We start from the raw sequence: 18,862 nt of genomic DNA, 5'->3' as shown, positions 1-18,862 counted from the left end.
ATCCCAAATTTACTATTTGTCTTTATTCTGTATATAGTTTTATAGAATGTAAGCTCTTGAGAGCAAAGATCCATTTTTTATATTTATATTCTTAGCATTTGGCACATAGTAAAGGGTTAATAAATATTGGTCGAATGATTAATTGATTGATTGACTGGTGTCCATCGTGGTCTAATATAGTGCTGGGTACTCAGTAGGCTTTTTAAACAAATACAAAGACAAGGATGACATGGTCACTTCCCTATCCTGAAGATATTATCAAGCCTTGTCTTGTCATAAGTAAACTCTCATAGTGACTCCATGATACCCCCATATTTCCTGTGTACCAGGGACGATTTACAAGTTAGATAAGGCCTCACACTCACCTTCAGTTCACATTTTCTTCTTTAAAATTGAGTCTAAGGTTCGTGGCTTATGGTACCTTGTGAAGCACCTTCTTAAAACTGGCAGTGAAGTAAATAATGGAAAATTTTAAATGGATTGGATGTATAGACACACCCACAAACACACACAGAGAGACATACAGGATTTGGTCTCATGAATTTTTGGAGTTTCTCAGATGAGTGATGCTATGGACATCCTAGATTTTCAGGAAAGGAGAAATTTCCAGAATGGTCTAGTGATGTCATCCCTCTCTCCATATAATTACCTCTTCTTTTGACAAACAGATCTGGGCTCAATTGAAGAACTATAAATATCATTTGGAGGGACCTACAAAAACAAATTTATTTGTAGTTAGAAAAAGCATAACTGAAAGGGGTTAACAGTTGAGGTGTCTAAATATCCTGAAACATCTCTTCCTTTAGTAGAAATAAGAAAATCACAGAAGAAAAAAGAAGTCAGATGTTTCTAAAAAGAGGGTCTCTGTCACCTAGCATCTTCTGGGTTGGGGGGGAGGGGGCAGCTAGAGGGTATAGAGGATGGAATGTTGGACTTGGAATTAGGAAGACCAAAATTTGACTTCTGCCTTGGACCCATGTTGTGTGACTGTGGCTGTGGAAAAATATTTCATATCTCTCAGACTTATTTTCCTTGTATAGAAAATGGGGGTAATAATAGCACCTGCTTCACAAGGTTGTTATGAAGACAAAATGAGATAATATTTATATAAAGCACTTTCCAAACTTTAAAGAGCTAATTATATAAATGTTAGTTATTATTATTCCAAATGAACATCAATAAAAATGCCTATAGGTATTGGTCAATCAATCTTCAAGCATTTATTAAGTCCTTATGCATAGGTTAGGCACTGTGCTAAGGGGTGGGATGCAAAGAAATGCAAAAATATTGTCCCTGATCTCAAGGAGATCACATTTTAATGGGCAGGATAACATACAAACCAGTATATGAGAGCTATAGACTGTAGAAATAGGAGATGATCTCAGAAGGAAGACACAAGCTTGTGCAGTACAGGATGGGGGGGGGGGACTTAGAAAGACCTCTTGGAGAAGGTAAGATTTGAGCTGAGTTCTGAAGGATGTCAAGAGAAGGAGGTAAGGAGAGAGAGCATTCTAGGCATAGGAGAACAGCCTGTGAAAAGCATGGAGGGAGGATAACATTGAGATTACAAGCCCCAGTGACTGGAAGGATGGTCATGCCTTCTATAGTAACAGGAAAGGCTTGGAAACTGAAGTATCATAGCAGTACCTCTTAGGACTCTAGGGGTATAATCCCAGTGGAAAATAGTATCCATGTTCTCACCACTGACACCCTCATTTCCCTCTTCTCTTAAAGTATACACTCTTTCTGTAGAGCTGATATCTGAAACTGATCTGGTACACAATGGGACATTCCACACCTGTTACCTTAGAGATCGATCCTCCACAAAGTTTTCAGTCAAATTCTTCAGCAGTGGTTTAGGCACTGGTTTTGTGTCATTCTTAGAAATTGTCAAAGTATTTTCCATAAGGAATTCCCCAAAGCCCTGTGCTAAACATAGAAACTATAAAATGTTGAAGATTTTGCAAAGGTGAAAGTTGAGTGGGTTTGTAGATGTTTGCCTTGCCCCCATTTTTTGCCATCCCTGAAATCATTGTTTACAGTTTTGAGACCGGTTCTCCTTATCTTACCCGGCTACTCATGGGCCTGACTCCACTATAAATAAACATAAAAGTTTTGATCTGTTCCTTTTCTGAACTGGACCCCTTCATCCCTATTTAGGAAGCTTTTGGATCTCCTATTGCCTAGAGCCCACCAAAATGGTTTTAGACTTAGTATGGATACCCTTTTAGGTTTTTACCCTACTGTAACTCAGAAATCTCAGACTTAAGAGATCCATTAGCCTCAGTCTTGATCATACAAATATGATACCACTTCTAGCTTCCTGAAATATTTTTCTAAGAACTGGGGCAAGCAAGGAATTACAGCTCATCTCACTTACTCCAGCCATGCTTCTGAAGGCCATGTCAAATGACAACTGACCACCTATATTTGAAGCCCAGTTAAAGGAAGCGGTCTCAAAGAAGTAAAGCAGGAAACATTTCTTTATAAAGGAATTTTATTGCATAACTCTTTAGAATACAATAGTTATAAGAAAAACTTTGTCCACTGAACATTTTATAACATTTTTGAAAAGTTTGTAGTGTTTAGAGAGGGGAAATGTTATTACAAATCTACTTAAGGCAAAAATATTTTATTCAACAATTCAATAAGTTCAATTCAACAAAAAATATCGAGTGCCTTCTATGTGTAAGGCACTGTCCTAGGTGCTGGAAGATACAAAGATGAAGATACAATCCCTTCCCTAGCTTACATTTCTTTTTTCCCCATTGTTCATATTTAAAGAAATACATTTCAAATAAAGTAACAATATGGAAGACTATTGTAAAATACATTCCCAAACTGCTACATCATTTGGATTCAGATTTTAAAAAGCATAAAAGAAGTGCAAAGTTAAATACATTGAAATGCTCTCAAAAGGCAGTATTTATATCATTGCTCTCTCCTTTCTCATGACCACAAGCAGGTCAATGTTTGTATTCTATAATATGAGTAGGGTCCAGCATCTTCTAATAGCATGACAAGGAAATCTATCTTGCCCCCAACACCATATTGTAATGCATGGAATGAGAGCACAATGAATTTCCTATTTAAAATGGTATAACTCCCACAGATCACATGCTCCTCACCATATTGACTCAGTTCACTGCACTCCATATCCTGCAAAAATAAATCTAGTGCATGACAACTGACTATTGCTCATTGAAGTTTGAGTAATTTTTTTAAATGTAAGACAGAAATATACTGAAATTTGATAATACAAATCCAAAAGCAACATGGAATTAAAACACATGTACACACTCCACTCCTTTTTTAATGGACATTGGGTTTTTTTTCTTAAAATTGATGTTGGAAAATGCAATAAGAGAAAAAAATAGGCTTTTCTGAAAGAAAAAAAATGAAGGAAAAGAATTATCCTTTCCCAGGAAATGCAAAACTCCACAAACACAAGAAGAAGGAATGGCAATAAAGAAATCAAGGGAGAGGAGATCCCCTTTATTCATCAGCCTTCTCCACTCAAGTGCCATGGTAAATGTCCAATTAAATCTAGGCAGGTTTTTATACTATAGGCTAATGAAGAACTTAGCAGGTACAGTCAAAATACTTGTACTTCTTATCAGCTGGACCACTGAGCCTTCTCTGGATCCCTCAGAACTGTAGATCATGAAGGGAGTGACTGCGGGAGGTGGGGCTCCACCCTGACTAGGAACCAGCAGAGGAGAATTCATGAATATATGGCATACTTCCAGTGCCTGCCTATGCTTTGGTCAACCTCAAAAGAGATCTCCAAAGAGGCCTAAATGTAGTAGATCCCTGAAATGGGGTTGGAGGTAAGGCAGTTACAGATAGATCTATCTTAGTCCTGATTTCTACCTCAGGGAGGAAAGAGGGATGCTTGGGTGTTTTAGAGCACATGGAGTAGACTAGTCACAGGGTTGACAGGAAGAGACTAGAACCCATCTAGATGCAACCCATTTTTGTAATAAAAAAAAGGCAGCAGGATTTTAGGGACATAGGATACATTTTAGGGACTCAGAGCACAAATGCAATCCACATTGGTATTCAAATCTTTTTTTGGTTTTACTCTCTTCCTTTCTTTTTCCAGTGTTCCAAAGAATTCTTTCCTTATCTTTGATTTAGTTCCCAAGAGGCAAGATAGTACTTTCCATGAGTTTTTCTCCATTCTCTCCTTTCTGATTACTTATAAAAAAGAGTTGCCTTTTCAAACTCAGGCCCCAGACTATAATTTCAGTTATCAACGACTAATTGATACAAATTAGGTCTGATATTTATTAGCCAGTAGACATTCTAGACCACCGCAGCATCAGGTGACATCATTTCATCCTGTATTCCTCCTCCAACCTTTTTGTGCACAACGTCTGTCCCCAATCTGACAAAGTATTAAAATACAAATGTGCAAGAATAAAACCAGTCTCTACTGCTACAAAGAAAAATTTCTGGTTCTCAGTCTCACTGTTTTTCATGCCAATCTACAAGGTGAACTTACTCCTTTCTATTTCAGTTGTCAAGTATGAATCCTTTGAGGCTTTTAGGACCACAAAAAAAATTTTGGTTTGAAAATGAAAAATAACACAATAGTACTAATACTTAGAGGCAGCTAGGTGGCTCATTGCATTGAAGGATGGATTTGGAGTCAGGGAAGGACTGAGTTTGAATCTCACCTCAGACGCTTACTAGCTGTGTGACCCTATCAAGCCACTTAACCCCTTCTTTGCCTCAAGTTTCCTCATCCGTAAAATGGGGATAATAATAGCACCTTCCTCCCGGGGGTGTTATGATAGACAATCAAATGAGTTAATATATGTAAAACACTTTGCAAACCTTACAGCACTACATAAATGCTAGCTAGTATTTTTATTCATATTAATTATACAGCAGTATAGTGCTTTTGCCCTGAGGATTTCAATGTACTTTACAAATGCTTTAATTCCCGTTTCACACATGGGGATGCAGGCAGATAGAGTAATGTTTAACGTAGCAAACTGATGGCAAGCATGGGACTGGAACCTGAGACATCTAATTCCCGACTTCCTGCTTTAATCCCACAAATCCCACTTCCACATTTATAGAGTGGCCCTGTACCCTCTTGCATGTTAGCAACACCTTTAGGGTCCTGTTGAGTTGTTCCATGTCCCATCTGCCCAAGTATGATCTGCCATGCAATGGTTCCAGTCCCCAGTTTGTCTCTTAGTTTTCCCACCGCATCCCCTAATTTGGTTCAAAACTTCCCACTCCTAATATTTTAATTTAAGCAGTTCGAATTTCCCAAACTGTTGCCTCAGTTGCAGCTGGTGTTGGGTGTGGAAGGGAGGACTTATGAAAAAGCCATGGCAGGTGCTCTTTAGCATGAACCTTGAGTAAAATGGAGCCCAAAGTTTTACATTTGTCTTGCATTCCAATGTTTTCAATGGAAAATAAAATAAAATAAAGGCATGAAAGTGAGGTAATGTTTACTTCCCCCTTCCACAACATTCCCTGTACCCTCTCGGATCTGGCAGCAATTTAACATAAGGAAAGACTTTAGACCTTCACACCCTTTTAGTGGGAATAAACTGCCTTAGCTCAAACTTTCCACAAAGACTACAAGTATGGTAAGGCATCGCTCTATCTTTATCTTCAATAGATCCATACAAATGCCCTAAGGCCATCTGTCTTGCAGGTCTGAGCTCAAAACCCAGGCTCAGTTTTCTTCAAATTTCATTGACACTGGAGTGTTCTAATTTGGAGTCTGGAGGCCAAATCACCCTTTCCTTCTTATGCAAGGGAGAGATTCTTTAAATTCACTTTTAAGAAAGTATTGCAGCTTGGTACTCAGATATCTAGTGATAAGGCATTCTCAAAACTATCTCTTTTCCCCAAGTCTACATACAAATAGTTAAGAATATAATAAATAGCAAAATATACTCATGTCTAAGGCCTCTCTGTTTAAGCAAAAAAAGAAGAGGAGGAAGAAAAAATCAATAGCCACAAACTGCCCTTCTACGTTTGAAAAATATATATGCATATATGGAATAAGATAGTAGTAGACAATTCTGAGGTTTTTTTCCCCTACTAACTGGTAAGATCGTTGTCTCCTAGCGAATTTGATTCTACAGCTCCATTTTGCCAGCTTGGGCAGGGATGCTGAGGCTGTTGTCTTCAGTGTCACCATTCTCTGCAGGAGTGAAAGACAAGGAAGCAGAATTTATGCAGTATCTTTTGCCAGTTGGTCGAGGCCCATCATCGAAAACATGCCCAAGGTGAGCACCACACTGAAAGAGAAGATCAAAATGTGAGGAAGAAATCTGTACAAAGCAGGCTTTGAGTTGTACTCCCATTAAGTGGCTTAAATGGATGACTAGCCCTAGAATGGAATGATGGAAACCATCTTGGACCATTTCTAACCTACCTGTCAATAGCCAGGAGGATGGTTTCTGGCAGGCATTGTACCACATGCCGAGAACAAAAAAAAAACAAAAAAAACCTCGAATTGTGCATATCAGAAATCATTTATGAGCCACTGTATTTTTTTTATCTGTGAATTCTCTCAGCCAGCTGAAAATGACTGCAGTAATTTTATGAATTGAGTTTGACCCTTGATCTCCCCCTTGTAAGAAACATGGCAGAATAAAATCTCTTCCCCCTCCCCCCTTTACTTTTGGCTGTGGATGGGTGGGTTTCAGATATGCAAAAGTCCACTGTAAAAGATACTGTTTAACTGGCCATGACGGAGGTGATGTTTGCTTTCATGGGCAGTAAAACTTAACATCAGACAGGCATTGGAAGTTCTCAGTACCCAGGAAAGCAAGTGAGGCTTGGTGGATTTATGTGTTATGGTCATTGGACTCTAAGGGTAGCCAATGGAAAAGTCTCAGGCTTGTATGATCCCTTTCCTGCCTGAAAAGAGGGCATCTGAGCTCTTTTACTTACATGAACTGGGGATTGGGGTGGGGATGAGAGGCTCCAGAACTGATAGAAATAGGATTCCAGACAGGAAGTGAGCTTTCCAGTTAATGGAATGCTTAATGTTGTTTAGTCACTTCAGTTGTGTCTGACTCTTCATGACACCATTTAGGGTTTTCTTGGCAAAGATATTGGAATGGTTTGCCATTTCCTTCTCTAGCTCATTTTACAGATAGGGAAACTGAGGCAAACAGGGTTAAGTGACTTTCTCAGGGTTACATAGCTAGTAAATTTCTGAGGCCAGATTTGAAGTTGGGAAGATGAGCCTTCCTAACTCCAGGCCCTGCACTCTACCTACCTGGCTGCCCCAAAGGCCATGCTACCAGCAACCAAATAATCTAGAGAAGAATAAACAAACCCATAGTACAAGGGCAAGGCAGGGATATAAATGGTTATGGTGGCTGTTAGAAGAAATCCAGCCCTGAAAAAGGAATTATTGAGAAATTTATCTTATAGGGGTTACCTCCAAAGACCAAGGCTATGAGGATATTCCTCCACTCAAGAAAGGCCTTAGGACAACCACACCAAAGGTGGATGCGTCATAAAAGATGATAGCGTATATCAGTCATACTTACCACTCCCCCCGCCCTGGCCCCTGCCTCTTTCTCAGCAAGGACAGGAATGAACCATAGTCATTAGCATACCATAGATAAAAATGCTAGAACCATGCAAACATAATGAATTGTAACACATACACTAAAGCCTGGAACAAATATTTTCAAAGAAATTTGCATAGTCAAGACTTTGGAAAGAACATGAAAGGGTATCATTATGACTAATGCTAACCCCTATACTTTTGCAGAGGTTAACAAATAACAGTACGAGACTTGTAGAGGGAAAAGTATAAGAATTTTGCAAATGTGGGAGGAAGGATACAGTAGATGGAGATAGTGTGAGAGCCTAGATGAAAGGTCTCCCTCTTAACCTGCCCTATTCTCCCCTCCCACCTCCCTCAGAAGTGCTGGAATTCAATGCTCAAAAGTTCTCCAGTTATTAATAAACAGCACAGATAGCAACTTTGACCATGTGGCCCTTCTATGTTAAAAGTGCATTCTTATTTTCCTTCCCCAGTGTACTTTGTCAGTTCATCAAAGAACTAAAAATGAACCCTGGGTTGATGCAATCTATCTCCTGGAAAATATAAAACAGACTGAAAAAAATAAATCTTGCATTATTTTTACCACATTCTATACAGGTTGAGGTAATATCAGGGTTGACAGCTCAGATTGCTTTTCATTTCTATAAACAATTGGGGCCAAATTTTCAGGCATCAGCAGCTGAGACGCACTGGCGAAATCCATGTGGTTACCCACTGCACACAGGAAAACACCCATCTCTGCCTGCCAAACCAGCAAGTCTGTGCACAGGCCAACAGGAACGGGTGCTCATGGGGACCAGGATGTGTGTGCAATTACTGACCTCACACACAACTCCAACATTTTGATCATTCGACATCTGAGAGGTGAAGCTTTCACATGAAAGTCTCAAAGAGGTAGTTTTTTAACAAGGGAGTTTAACTGTCCTGGGCAAAATGATGACCATCCCGTAATTAATCATCTACAGAGCCTATTTAGAAAATAGTCTCTTATTGATATTTCTTTAATGACAAAGCTCCAATGTAAGTTCATTTTAAACCAGTATTAGCCGGGTTTGAATTTCCTTATCCAGATTTGGAGCAGAAACCAGAAGAGTGCATGAATGTGCTTTAATTTGGTAAACACAAATTATAATAACTGAATCTGGTCCACTGAGTTTGGTATCAGTCTAGAAGCAGCTTTCCCATTTCACACCGAGGAAAACACTTATTTGAATGCTTTTCCTCCAGGCAAGACAATAGGCAAAGAGAAATTGTGGACAGGTGGAATCGTTTCCACCCAAATTTAGGAACCATCCAAGCAAACTGAACACAATTGTACATACCTGCCTTAAAATGGGAAGCCATAAGACATATAGGGATGAGCTTCCTTGTGTCTGTCCCCAGTGAAAAATCACAAATGGAGACTGGGAAGATTCACACTAGGCTGGGATGACTAAGGGATCCATTCTCTCCATCTAAAGAATGGTATTAATTTATATTTGTATCACATAATAAACCTATTCCTCCTACAAGCCCCCAAGATCAGTTGTCTACAAAGCAGACTAAGGCCACAAGGCAGCTTGTGTTATGGTATGTCTCCCCTAGAAGACGATTAGCAGATTTCTTTTAAAAGCATATAAGTCCTGAAGGTTCCTCCCCGAGGGTAACTTCCACACATGGAGCCCATCCTTTGCTTCTTAGACCTTGGGCAGAATACTGGGATGATGGATGGAAGTTGTCAGTGATGCATTGTTTCTTTAGCTGCCTCCGAGTTTTGCTCCACCGGCCCAGGCCAACTGGCAATATGTGGAGATCGCACAGCACACCTGGTTGTAACTGAAACAAACTGGTTGCCACAAGATGAAGAAATCTCTGAAACCTGCTGCTAATGATTTATTCCAGGGTATGGTCTTCAGTGTACTTGCAGCTAAAAGTTTCTTTCTTTTTCTTTTTTTTGGTGTATTTATTGATTTTGCAGGTAATCTGTAACTATGGGACAGTGGATAGTCCAAGCTGACTGGTCTGACACTTCTGCCTTTATCCTGAAGAAATATTAAATCACCATGGCAAAAAAAAAAAAAAAAAAAAAAAATCTCAAATTCCCTCAGGACTTTTTTTTCCTTTTCCTTTCTAAGCCTCCTGCCCAGAAAACCTGGCAACCCAAAGAGCCGCATAGATCAAGGAGGAAAGACCCCCCTGAAAAAGAGAACGATTAGGCAGCAAATTTAACATAATTCCCCCAAATCTGACTGCAATTCTCAATTATGTGAGGAAGAAACACAAACAGTGTATTCAGCACTCCTGCATATTTCTTCACTGATGTATTTCCAACTGTCCAGCAGAGGTTTTTCTCCTACCTCTGCCTAGGGTGTTTTAAGCTTCGTAATTGTCATTTTCTCTTAAGTGTTTGATCTAGAAGATAAGGCTCTTTTAAAGGTAGGCTTTTACACTCAGGCGCATGGGGAAGGGGCGGGAGGAGGAAAACTGTTTTAAGAAAAGCAATTTACTTTGCCAGTAGTTTTCTGTTTTCTCCTGCTGTTATTGAAGACACTTGTGTTTAAGTAAGAGCTATTTTCCTCTATGCTTGTGATATCAATCTGTTGCCAAGGAAATGATTATGAAGTCACCAGTTTAGCTTATAATTTTACCGAAAGATCAAGAAAAAGAGAGATGGCTTGTGAAGCTGAAAAGCCTCATGTAACACATGGGTATCTTTAATCATCAGCAATATATGCGTTGTCATCTGCAAAAGATTAATAAGGCTTTCAGTTTTACCAAAAACTTTTTATTTTTAAAAAAACCCTCCACATTGGTGCCTATTTACCTTACTGTCGATTTAGTTGACTTAGGGCAAATTAACAATGATCTAAAAGAAACTTAGGGATCTCTATCATAGACTCAAGCAGGAAAAACAGCAGTCATAAATAGCCTCCGACTTGGGTAAACCCTGGGATCTGACGGGTCCCTTAAAGATTATTATAAAAAGTTAAGTGATTTATTGGTCTCCCATTTGGTCCAGATGTAGAATTTTGATCTGAAGAAAGAATTCCTCAAGTACTTCCAGGAGGGACTCATTCACTGAACTTTAGCTTAACCTGGCAAATCTTGCCTTCTTTGCTCTGAAGTTCAACTCTAGACAAAGGTTTTGCTGAACAGTCTGAGGTGGGAAGGAGAGGGGAGAAATGACATCTAATTATTCACAGTACTTAGAGGAGCTGGAATAAGCAGTCATGTATTTTATCAATAACTGGAAAATGCAAATTAAATCCTATCAAGGAAAAGCCTCCTTGGGGAGGAATTGGGGAATTGTCTAAACCAGGGAAAGGTGTGTGGGCCCACTATCACTTGAATAATTTAAGACTGAGATGAATTCCATTCTAGAAGAGATAACTTGGGAATAGTCCAGTGAATTCATTGAAAGGAAGAATAAGGAGAAAACTGTTCCAGCCCAGATACTCAAGTGATGTCAACATAAATTTACATTTTACAGGGTAATCCATCTCTTCCAACTAGCAAGCCTCATAATAAAGGCAGAGAAGAATTTCCCACCACAGTCTCCTCTCTGTGATTCTTCCTAAAGATGAGTGTCTTTAGATTGCAATATTTCACATTTCTCCTATGCCAATCTTTAAAAAAAAAAAAAAATCAAAGAACATTAGAATTGAAAAAAACCTTAGAGGGTCATGAAGTTTAATCCATAAATGAACAAAAACTTGCCCTACAACAAATTCCACAAGTGGTCATGCAGTCATTGTTTGAAGATCTCCAGTGAGAAGAAACTACCTCCTCAATCAGGCAGACTTTATGAAGTTTGTCCTCACCCTAAATTTGCCTCTCCACTCATTGCTTCTACTTCTACTCTCTGGGGATAAGGACAACAAATCTATTTCCTTTAATACATTGAAGCTCTTCAAATGATTAATGTCCCCCTCCCCCATCACTGTCATGCCATATTTAGGTATTCTTCCTTTTAGGAAGAATATGCCACTGTGGTAAGCATGCCATTTATGTTTTTGTTCAAGTCACTGATAAGAATATTAAGTAGAATACAGAGGAAATAAAGCATTGACCTATGGTATAGGCAATGTGAATGGTAAGGTGGTGAAGAGATGAGAGAGAGAGAGAGAGAGAGAGAGAGAGAGAGAGAGAGAGAGAGAGAGAGAGAGAGAGAGAGAGAGAGAGAGAGAGATTGTAGAAGCAGAAATGGAATTTCTCTTCTCCATCTAAATTAGCTCAGTTCCTTCAATCAGTCCGAATAAAGCATCACCTCAAATACCTCCAGCATCCTGGTTGCCCTCTTTTGGGCATTCTCTGACTTATCAATGACCAATTTAAAATGTGATGCCCCAAACTGAACCCAATAGTCCAATCTGAGATTTGACCATGGCAGAGTAGAATTATCACTTGCTTAGAGCTGGGTGCAATGCCTCTCTCAGAGCATCCTCCTAAACCCACCTTAGCTTTCCTGCCTGCTATGCTAGAGTACTGAATTATGTGGAGTTTATGGCACATGAAAACCTTGATCTGCTTCAGATGAATTGTTGTTTTGCCACACCTGCACCATCTTATATTTATGAAGTTACTTTTAGTTCAAGTCTAAGACTCATCATTTGTTCCCATTAAATAACACCTTGTGAGAATAGCATTGTGAAAGATTTCTGAACTGGGAGCTAGGAGAAACTGAGGCTTGTATCCCCCTTTCCTCAGTGGGGTAACAGAGATAGCTTGGTGGTGCGATGAATAAAGCACAGGGCTTAGAATCTGGAATACCTGAGTTCAAATTTGGCCTCAGATATTTACTAGTGATGTGACTCTGGACAAGTCACTTAAGCTCTATTTGCCTTGGTTTCCTCAACTGTAAAATGGGAATAATAATAGCACCTACCTCCCAGAGCTGTTGTAAAAATCAAATGAGATAATATTTGTAAAAGGCTTAGCACTAGTACCCGACAAATGGTGCTTATTCCCTTTCCTTATTCCCTCCCTCTAATGATTACGAGTTGTGGACAACTAGTGGACAAACTATGGACAGACAAGAGCACTTTTCCTTCTGTCAAATGAAGACAATAACAGCACCCATTTCACATGGTTATTGTGAAGGTAATATGATATAATGCACATAAAGTACTTTGCAAACCTTAAAGTGTTATATAAACATCAATTCTCATTATTATTATTAATTTCAATTCTAACATGTCCAGATTTTTTTTAAAACCCTGACACTATCATCCAAGGAATTAGTTCTCCCTCCTACCTTTATGTCATCTGCAAGTTTGATAAGTAGCCTTTATCCAGGTCAATATTAAAAATATTAAATATAATAATGAGCTAATGGTCTGACCCAAGATGCAGAAAACATAAGTGAGATGGTGGTTGATTGTTTGGTTGGTTGTTGTCCTTCATTCTCAAAGAGGATCCAAAATGATATCACTATGTTAGAGTCAATTTATAGTGTGTCCAACTGTGGCTGATCAGATGAGTCAAGCTCAAAATGCTCTATCACAGGTTGGGCACAAATAGTCCATGTGAACATTTAGGGCAGATTCTCTAAATTTGTGCATCATGCATTTCTTTTGTTTTCCTTAGTTCTGTTTTGCTCATAGAGCATAGAGTCTTCTTTGATGTGGGTACGCCACTCTGGGGAGTCCTTTGCCAGTGCCTCCCGTATCACCTAATCAATTTCAAAGTTCTTCAGAAAGACCTTGAGAATGTCCTTGTATCACTTTTTTGGCTCACATGGGGTAGTAGTTACAGATGTGATGGAAAGAGAAATAAATTTTGGCAACTAATTAGATATTAAGGGTAAGGAAGGATAGAAAATTAAAGGTGATTCTGAGATTTGAACCTCATTAACTAGGAGAACTATGGAGTCATCAACATAAATAGGGAAAATGGAAGGAAGAGCAGATTTGGGGACAAATAATGAGTTCCATTTTGGACAAAGTATATTTGTGGTGTCAGTGGGACCATTCAGGCAGAAGTGTTGAAAATGCAGAAATAGATTTCAGAGAGGAGATCAGAGATCTATCAGAAGATAGATCCAGATACAAGACTAGATTTGAAGTCAGAGGGTCTGGTATCAAATCCTAGGTATGCCACTTATTAGCTGTGTGACCGTAGCAAGTTATTTAATTTCTTTGGATTTCTTTTTTTCATACATAAAATGAGGGGTTTCTACTAAATGAACTCTAAAGTATCTTCCAGCTCTAAATCTATGATTTTATGATGCTTCATGGAGATGTGGGAGTCATATCCACAGAGAACTGAAGTCCTGGGAGTGGATTAGAGTGCTAAGGGAGAAAATATGAAGGTTATGAATAAAACTTTGGGACATACTAACTCTTAGAGTTCAAGGAAAAGAAGATGGATCATGAAAGAAGACTTAGAAGAAATATTCACATAAGCAAGAAGAACACTAGGAAAGAATAGGATTCACGTAGCAAAATGAGAAGACTGCTGAGAAGGAGAAGGTGATCCACAGAGACAAAGATTGCAGAAGACAGCAGCTTCATCTAGGAATGGGAACAGAATCCAGAATGCAATGGTTTGAGATGTGAATGGTAGTAAGTAAAGGGGGCAGCTAGGTGGCACAGTGGATAGAGCACTGGGCTTAAAATCAGGAAGACTTGTCTTCCTGAGTTCAAATTTTATCTCAGACCCTTACTAACTGTATAAGCTTGGGAAAGTCACTTTACTCTGTTTGCCTCCATTTCCTCATCTGTAAAATGAGCTGGAGAAGGAAATGGCAAACTACTCCAATATCTTTGCTTGAGTCACAAAGAATCAGATGTGACTAAGACAACTGAACAAGAATAAAAGTGAGAAAATGGGATCAGAGGGTATGATACAATCTTTCCAGAAATTTGTCAACAGTGAAGAGGAACCCCAGAAAAGAAATGCAAAGGAAAGTACAATTCATGGGGCCTCAACATTTGGAGGTGGAAAAGGGAGGAACATATTGAAACTGTCTATAAAGATGAAGATGTCTGATATCTGTGAAAATGTCAGAGGGCAGGATTTTGTTTTCTGAACCAGAACTTAATGACAACTCGCTTTTATATGGCACTTTAATGTTTGAAAAGTACTTTACGTATGTTATTTGCAATATATATATATATATGCAAAGTACTTATCAAACACTAAGTGCAATACATATATATGTATATTATATATATTTGTGTGTATGTGAATATTTGGAAATTTCAACATATGCAAAAATGTGTAAATCTGACTGATTTGATGGTCAATGATTGCTATTTACAACAGAGTTCAAACAATCAAGAGTCCTTCAGTCTGGAGCTTTGGCTTTGGACATGCACAGGGCTGTTGGGTGCTTACCACCACATTGTGAGGGGGTTATTATTATTCTCCCCACTTTACAGATAAGGGAAACTGAAGCTGAGACATTAGGGAACTGGCTTCTGGCCCATTTCCTCTCAATCGTCACTGATTTCTTTGTGCGTGCATGCGCGCGTGCGTGCATGTGTGTGTGTGTGTGTGTGTGTGTGTGTGTGTGTGTGTATCATCCTGCTATGCAACACTACCACCTATTTTTTCTTCTAATTTGCTTCTTTCTAACAAGGTATAATAATAGCTAGCATTTCCATAGTGCTTTAATGTTGGCAAAATACAAATTTTATCTCATTTTTGTTTCAGTAGTTTAGTCATTAGCTAAACTTGCCACAGCTTCTCTGTGGAGATGGGGGTTCCCTATTCTTGGCTTCTTCTGTGTTATAGTGCATCGCTCAGGCTGCTATTGCCACCAGGGAAGTCACAATGGAGTGCCTGTGGTATGTCTGCGTTCTCCTGCATTGCTTTGCTTGTGTGGTTGAGACTTTGGTTCAGTATAACTAATGAGCCACAAAACAAAGATCACTGAAAAAAAGAACTGACCAGTGATAATATATCCTGCAACTTGGCCTGAGAGAGTCATATCTGATTTCCATTTCATTTAATTCAATCCTAATCACAAGGGAAGACTTCCTAACGATGGGCAACTTCATGACAAAGAGAAGGATAAAGGTTGTTTTGGTGCTTGATAGAGGAAGAAGGAAAAACCTTCAAAAACTAACTTGACAAATTCCCTAGCAATATTCTACAATATGCATTAAAGAGATGGCTTCAGGCCACTAAGATAGGAATACAGTGATCAGTAAGAGCCAAGGTTAATTCTTCCAGAATAGTTCATTCAACAAGACTAACCAGGTAAACCTTTGTTACTGGAGTAGCAGGCTAGAATTATAGAGATATAGAATACCTAGGTGCAGTGGATAGAGTGCTGGGCCTGGGCCTCATTTTCATGAGTTCAAATCTGGCTTCAGACACTTAATAACTATGTGAACCTGGGCAAGTCTGTTTGCTTCAGTTTCCTCACCTGTAAAATGAGCCAGAGAAGGAAATGGCGAACCCTTCTAGTATCTCTACCAATAAAATCCCAAATGAAGTCACAAAGAGTTGGACACGACTGAACAACAACAAAGGATGCCTAGATTCCATATGATAACTGACAGTGTCTCCTGTGATATCATAGTTAAGTGAATTTAGACCTGGTTGAATGTCCAGACTCAATGGATCTCCATTAATATATCAAAGGGAAGTAATCTCTGACAGAGCACCCTGAAGATCTGTCCTTAGCCAGGAGCTATTTAACAGTTTTATGTGCTTTTTGAATAAAGGCAATTTATCAAATCTGTAGATAATATGAAGCTTGAAGAAAATGATGACATTTGGGAATGACATAATAAAAATCCAAAAGAATTTTGATAGGTTAGAATAATAACATGTAAATTTAATAGTTTTATGTAAATATCAATCTATATGTATATATATATATATATATATATATATATATATATATATATATATATATATATACATATATATACACATATATGAGTGTGTGTGTGTGTGTATGTGCATGTTATCTTTCCTGCTAGCGTTAAGTGACTTAAGAGTAAGAATTCTTCCACTTTTTGACTTTGTAGCCCCAGAGTCTAGTATAGTCACTTGAACATTGTAAGTACTTAATAAATGCTAGTTGGTTGATTGATTGACATTGCTTCAGGTTCTACTTACAAGTGGAAAGATCTTATTCCCATGTTTGGGTATATGCATTCTATAAGGTCGTATGGTCCTCTCATTCATACTACATTTCCATGAAGGGATTAGAAATTGTAAAAAAAAAAAGTGAGGCAGCTTTGGGGCACAGTAGATAGACTACTGGCCCTGGAGTCAGGAGGACCTGAGTTCAAATCCTACCTCAGATGTTTGACCCTTACTACCTGTGTGACTCTAGGCAAGCCATTTAACCCCAGTTACCTCACACAAAAAAAATGTAGAAATTAGAGTGAGAAAAATTATATAATTGAGTGTAGGATTGTGGAAATGAAGAAATCTAGAATATGATACAAAAAATATGAAGCCAGACTTGAATAAGATTCTTAAAATAATCAATTCTAAAGAAGAAAGGAGTTATTCCTGAAGTAAGTCTTTCAAAAGTAAAAGAAATGTCAAAGAAGAAAAAGTTTAAAAATTAATCAAATATATGCAAAACATCAATTAAAAGAAATAGGAAAGAAAAGTATCAACATGTTTTTAAATTAGTGAAATAATACTTTGTTAATGTTCCCACAGTATATTGTATTTCTCTGGCAAACATCCCATAGTTTCATCCATCTGGGGAAGGGGATAACAAGCAGTAAGTTTCTGTAAAGTCATATTATTTTGTATAGTTAGCATGTAACTTACTTAGAACATATATTTTCATATATGCCAGGGTAAATGTCAATTTCCTTTCCTCTTCTCTCTCTCTCTCTCTCCTTTAAAATTAAAGGCTTGACATAAGCAAGGGGAAATAACTCTTCTAAGTAATATAAATTTAGGGGATTGAAAAAGACACCCAAAGGGAGTGGGGTCAGGACCATTCCTCCAATAATCGACTGTTAAGAAAAGAAACCTGACTTTCTGAGCCCCAGGAAAGGTGACCATTGATCACCATTTTCATTAATGAAAGGACCAAGAGTTATGCTGGGTTTGAGTTGATGTCTTTCATGGAGGTTATCTCCTTTTGGTAAGGGATTTATGCTTAATTTATCTTTAACCACAGAAGGATATCACTAACATATCATTTTTCCTTGACTGCTTCTAAGTTACTGATGTCATCTCTGTTGCAGGCTACTCTGGAAAAGAGAATTAATTCACCCATGGGCATAAACATTGGCCCATGTACCTAAAACCTGATATAAAACAGTGGTACTTAAATAAAATCTAACATTCTATTTCTTTTTTTCCATTTATTTATTGGGGTTTTTTGTGTGTTTCTGAGGGAGTCTTAAGTATCTTGGAGGGAAGGAAAGGAAGAAAGAAAGAAAGAAGAAAGAAAGAAAGAAAGAAAGAAAGAAAGAAAGAAAGAAAGAAAGAAAGAAGAAAGAAGAGAAAGAAGGAAGAAGGAAGGAAGGAAGGAAGGAAGGAAGAGGAAGGAAGGAAGGAAGGAAGGAAGGAAGGAAGAAAGAAAGAAAGAAGAAGAAAGAAAAGAAAGAAGAAGAAAGAAAGAAGAAGAAGAAGAAAGAAAGAAAAGAAGAAAGAAGAAAGAAGAAGAGAAGAGAACAAGAAAGAAAAACAGAAAGAAGAAAGAAGAAGGAAGGAAAGGAAGGAAGCAGAAAAGGAAAGGAAGAAGAAGAAGGAAAGGAAAGAAAGAAGGAACGAAGGAAGAGAAGAAGAAGAAGAAGAAGAAGGAAGAAGAAGAAAGAAGAAGGAAGAAGAAGAAAGAGAAGAGAAAAGAAAGGAAGAAGAGAAAGAACAGAAAGAAGAAAGAAAGAAAGAGAAGAGAAAAGAAGAACAGAAAGAGAGAAGAAAGAAAGAAGAGAGAAGACAGAAAAAGACGAAAGACAGAGAGACGAGAGAGAAAGAAAGAAAGAGCAGAGACAGAAGAGGAGAAGAAAGAAGCGAAGAGGAGAGGAAGGAAGAAAGGAAGGAAGGAAGGACAGGAAGGAAGCGAAGGAAGGAAGGAAGGAAGGAAGGAAGGAAAGAAAACCACCAGCATCTTTCAAAAATGTTAACAGCCTAACAATAACTTTCACCAAGGCTAACAGGACCAAAATAGACTTTATATCTGAAGCAGAAATTACAATGTACTACTTTCCCTCAGGACATATATGACTTCATATGTACAAGTGTGGCCAAATCTTATAGGAGGCTGAATGAAGTCATCACTGATTTAGTTTATAGCTAAAGAAATAATGAGCACCTCTTCATCAGGTAGAAGGAACAAACAATTGATAAGATGTCATTAATATTATTTATATGTCAGGTTTCGTATTTCAT

General features: G+C 38.3%; 1 protein-coding gene across 2 annotated transcripts in view; it reads right to left on the bottom strand.

Moving 5' to 3' along the window:
• Nucleotides 1-2,479: 2,479 nt before the first annotated feature.
• Nucleotides 2,480-18,862, bottom strand: part of MSRB3 (methionine sulfoxide reductase B3) — a 218,487-nt gene continuing 202,104 nt past the window's right edge. For both annotated transcript variants that reach the window (XM_072655280.1, XM_072655281.1), the window contains exon 7: nucleotides 2,480-6,272. In XM_072655280.1, the coding sequence (XP_072511381.1) occupies nucleotides 6,111-6,272 (162 nt within the window). In that variant the 3' untranslated portion in view covers nucleotides 2,480-6,110. The remainder of the gene's footprint in view (nucleotides 6,273-18,862) is intronic.

The sequence above is a fragment of the Notamacropus eugenii genome, chromosome 3 (genome assembly GCF_028372415.1).
Source record: "Notamacropus eugenii isolate mMacEug1 chromosome 3, mMacEug1.pri_v2, whole genome shotgun sequence".
NCBI lineage: Eukaryota > Metazoa > Chordata > Mammalia > Diprotodontia > Macropodidae > Notamacropus > Notamacropus eugenii.
This window is presented reverse-complemented; position numbering and strand designations above follow the sequence as displayed.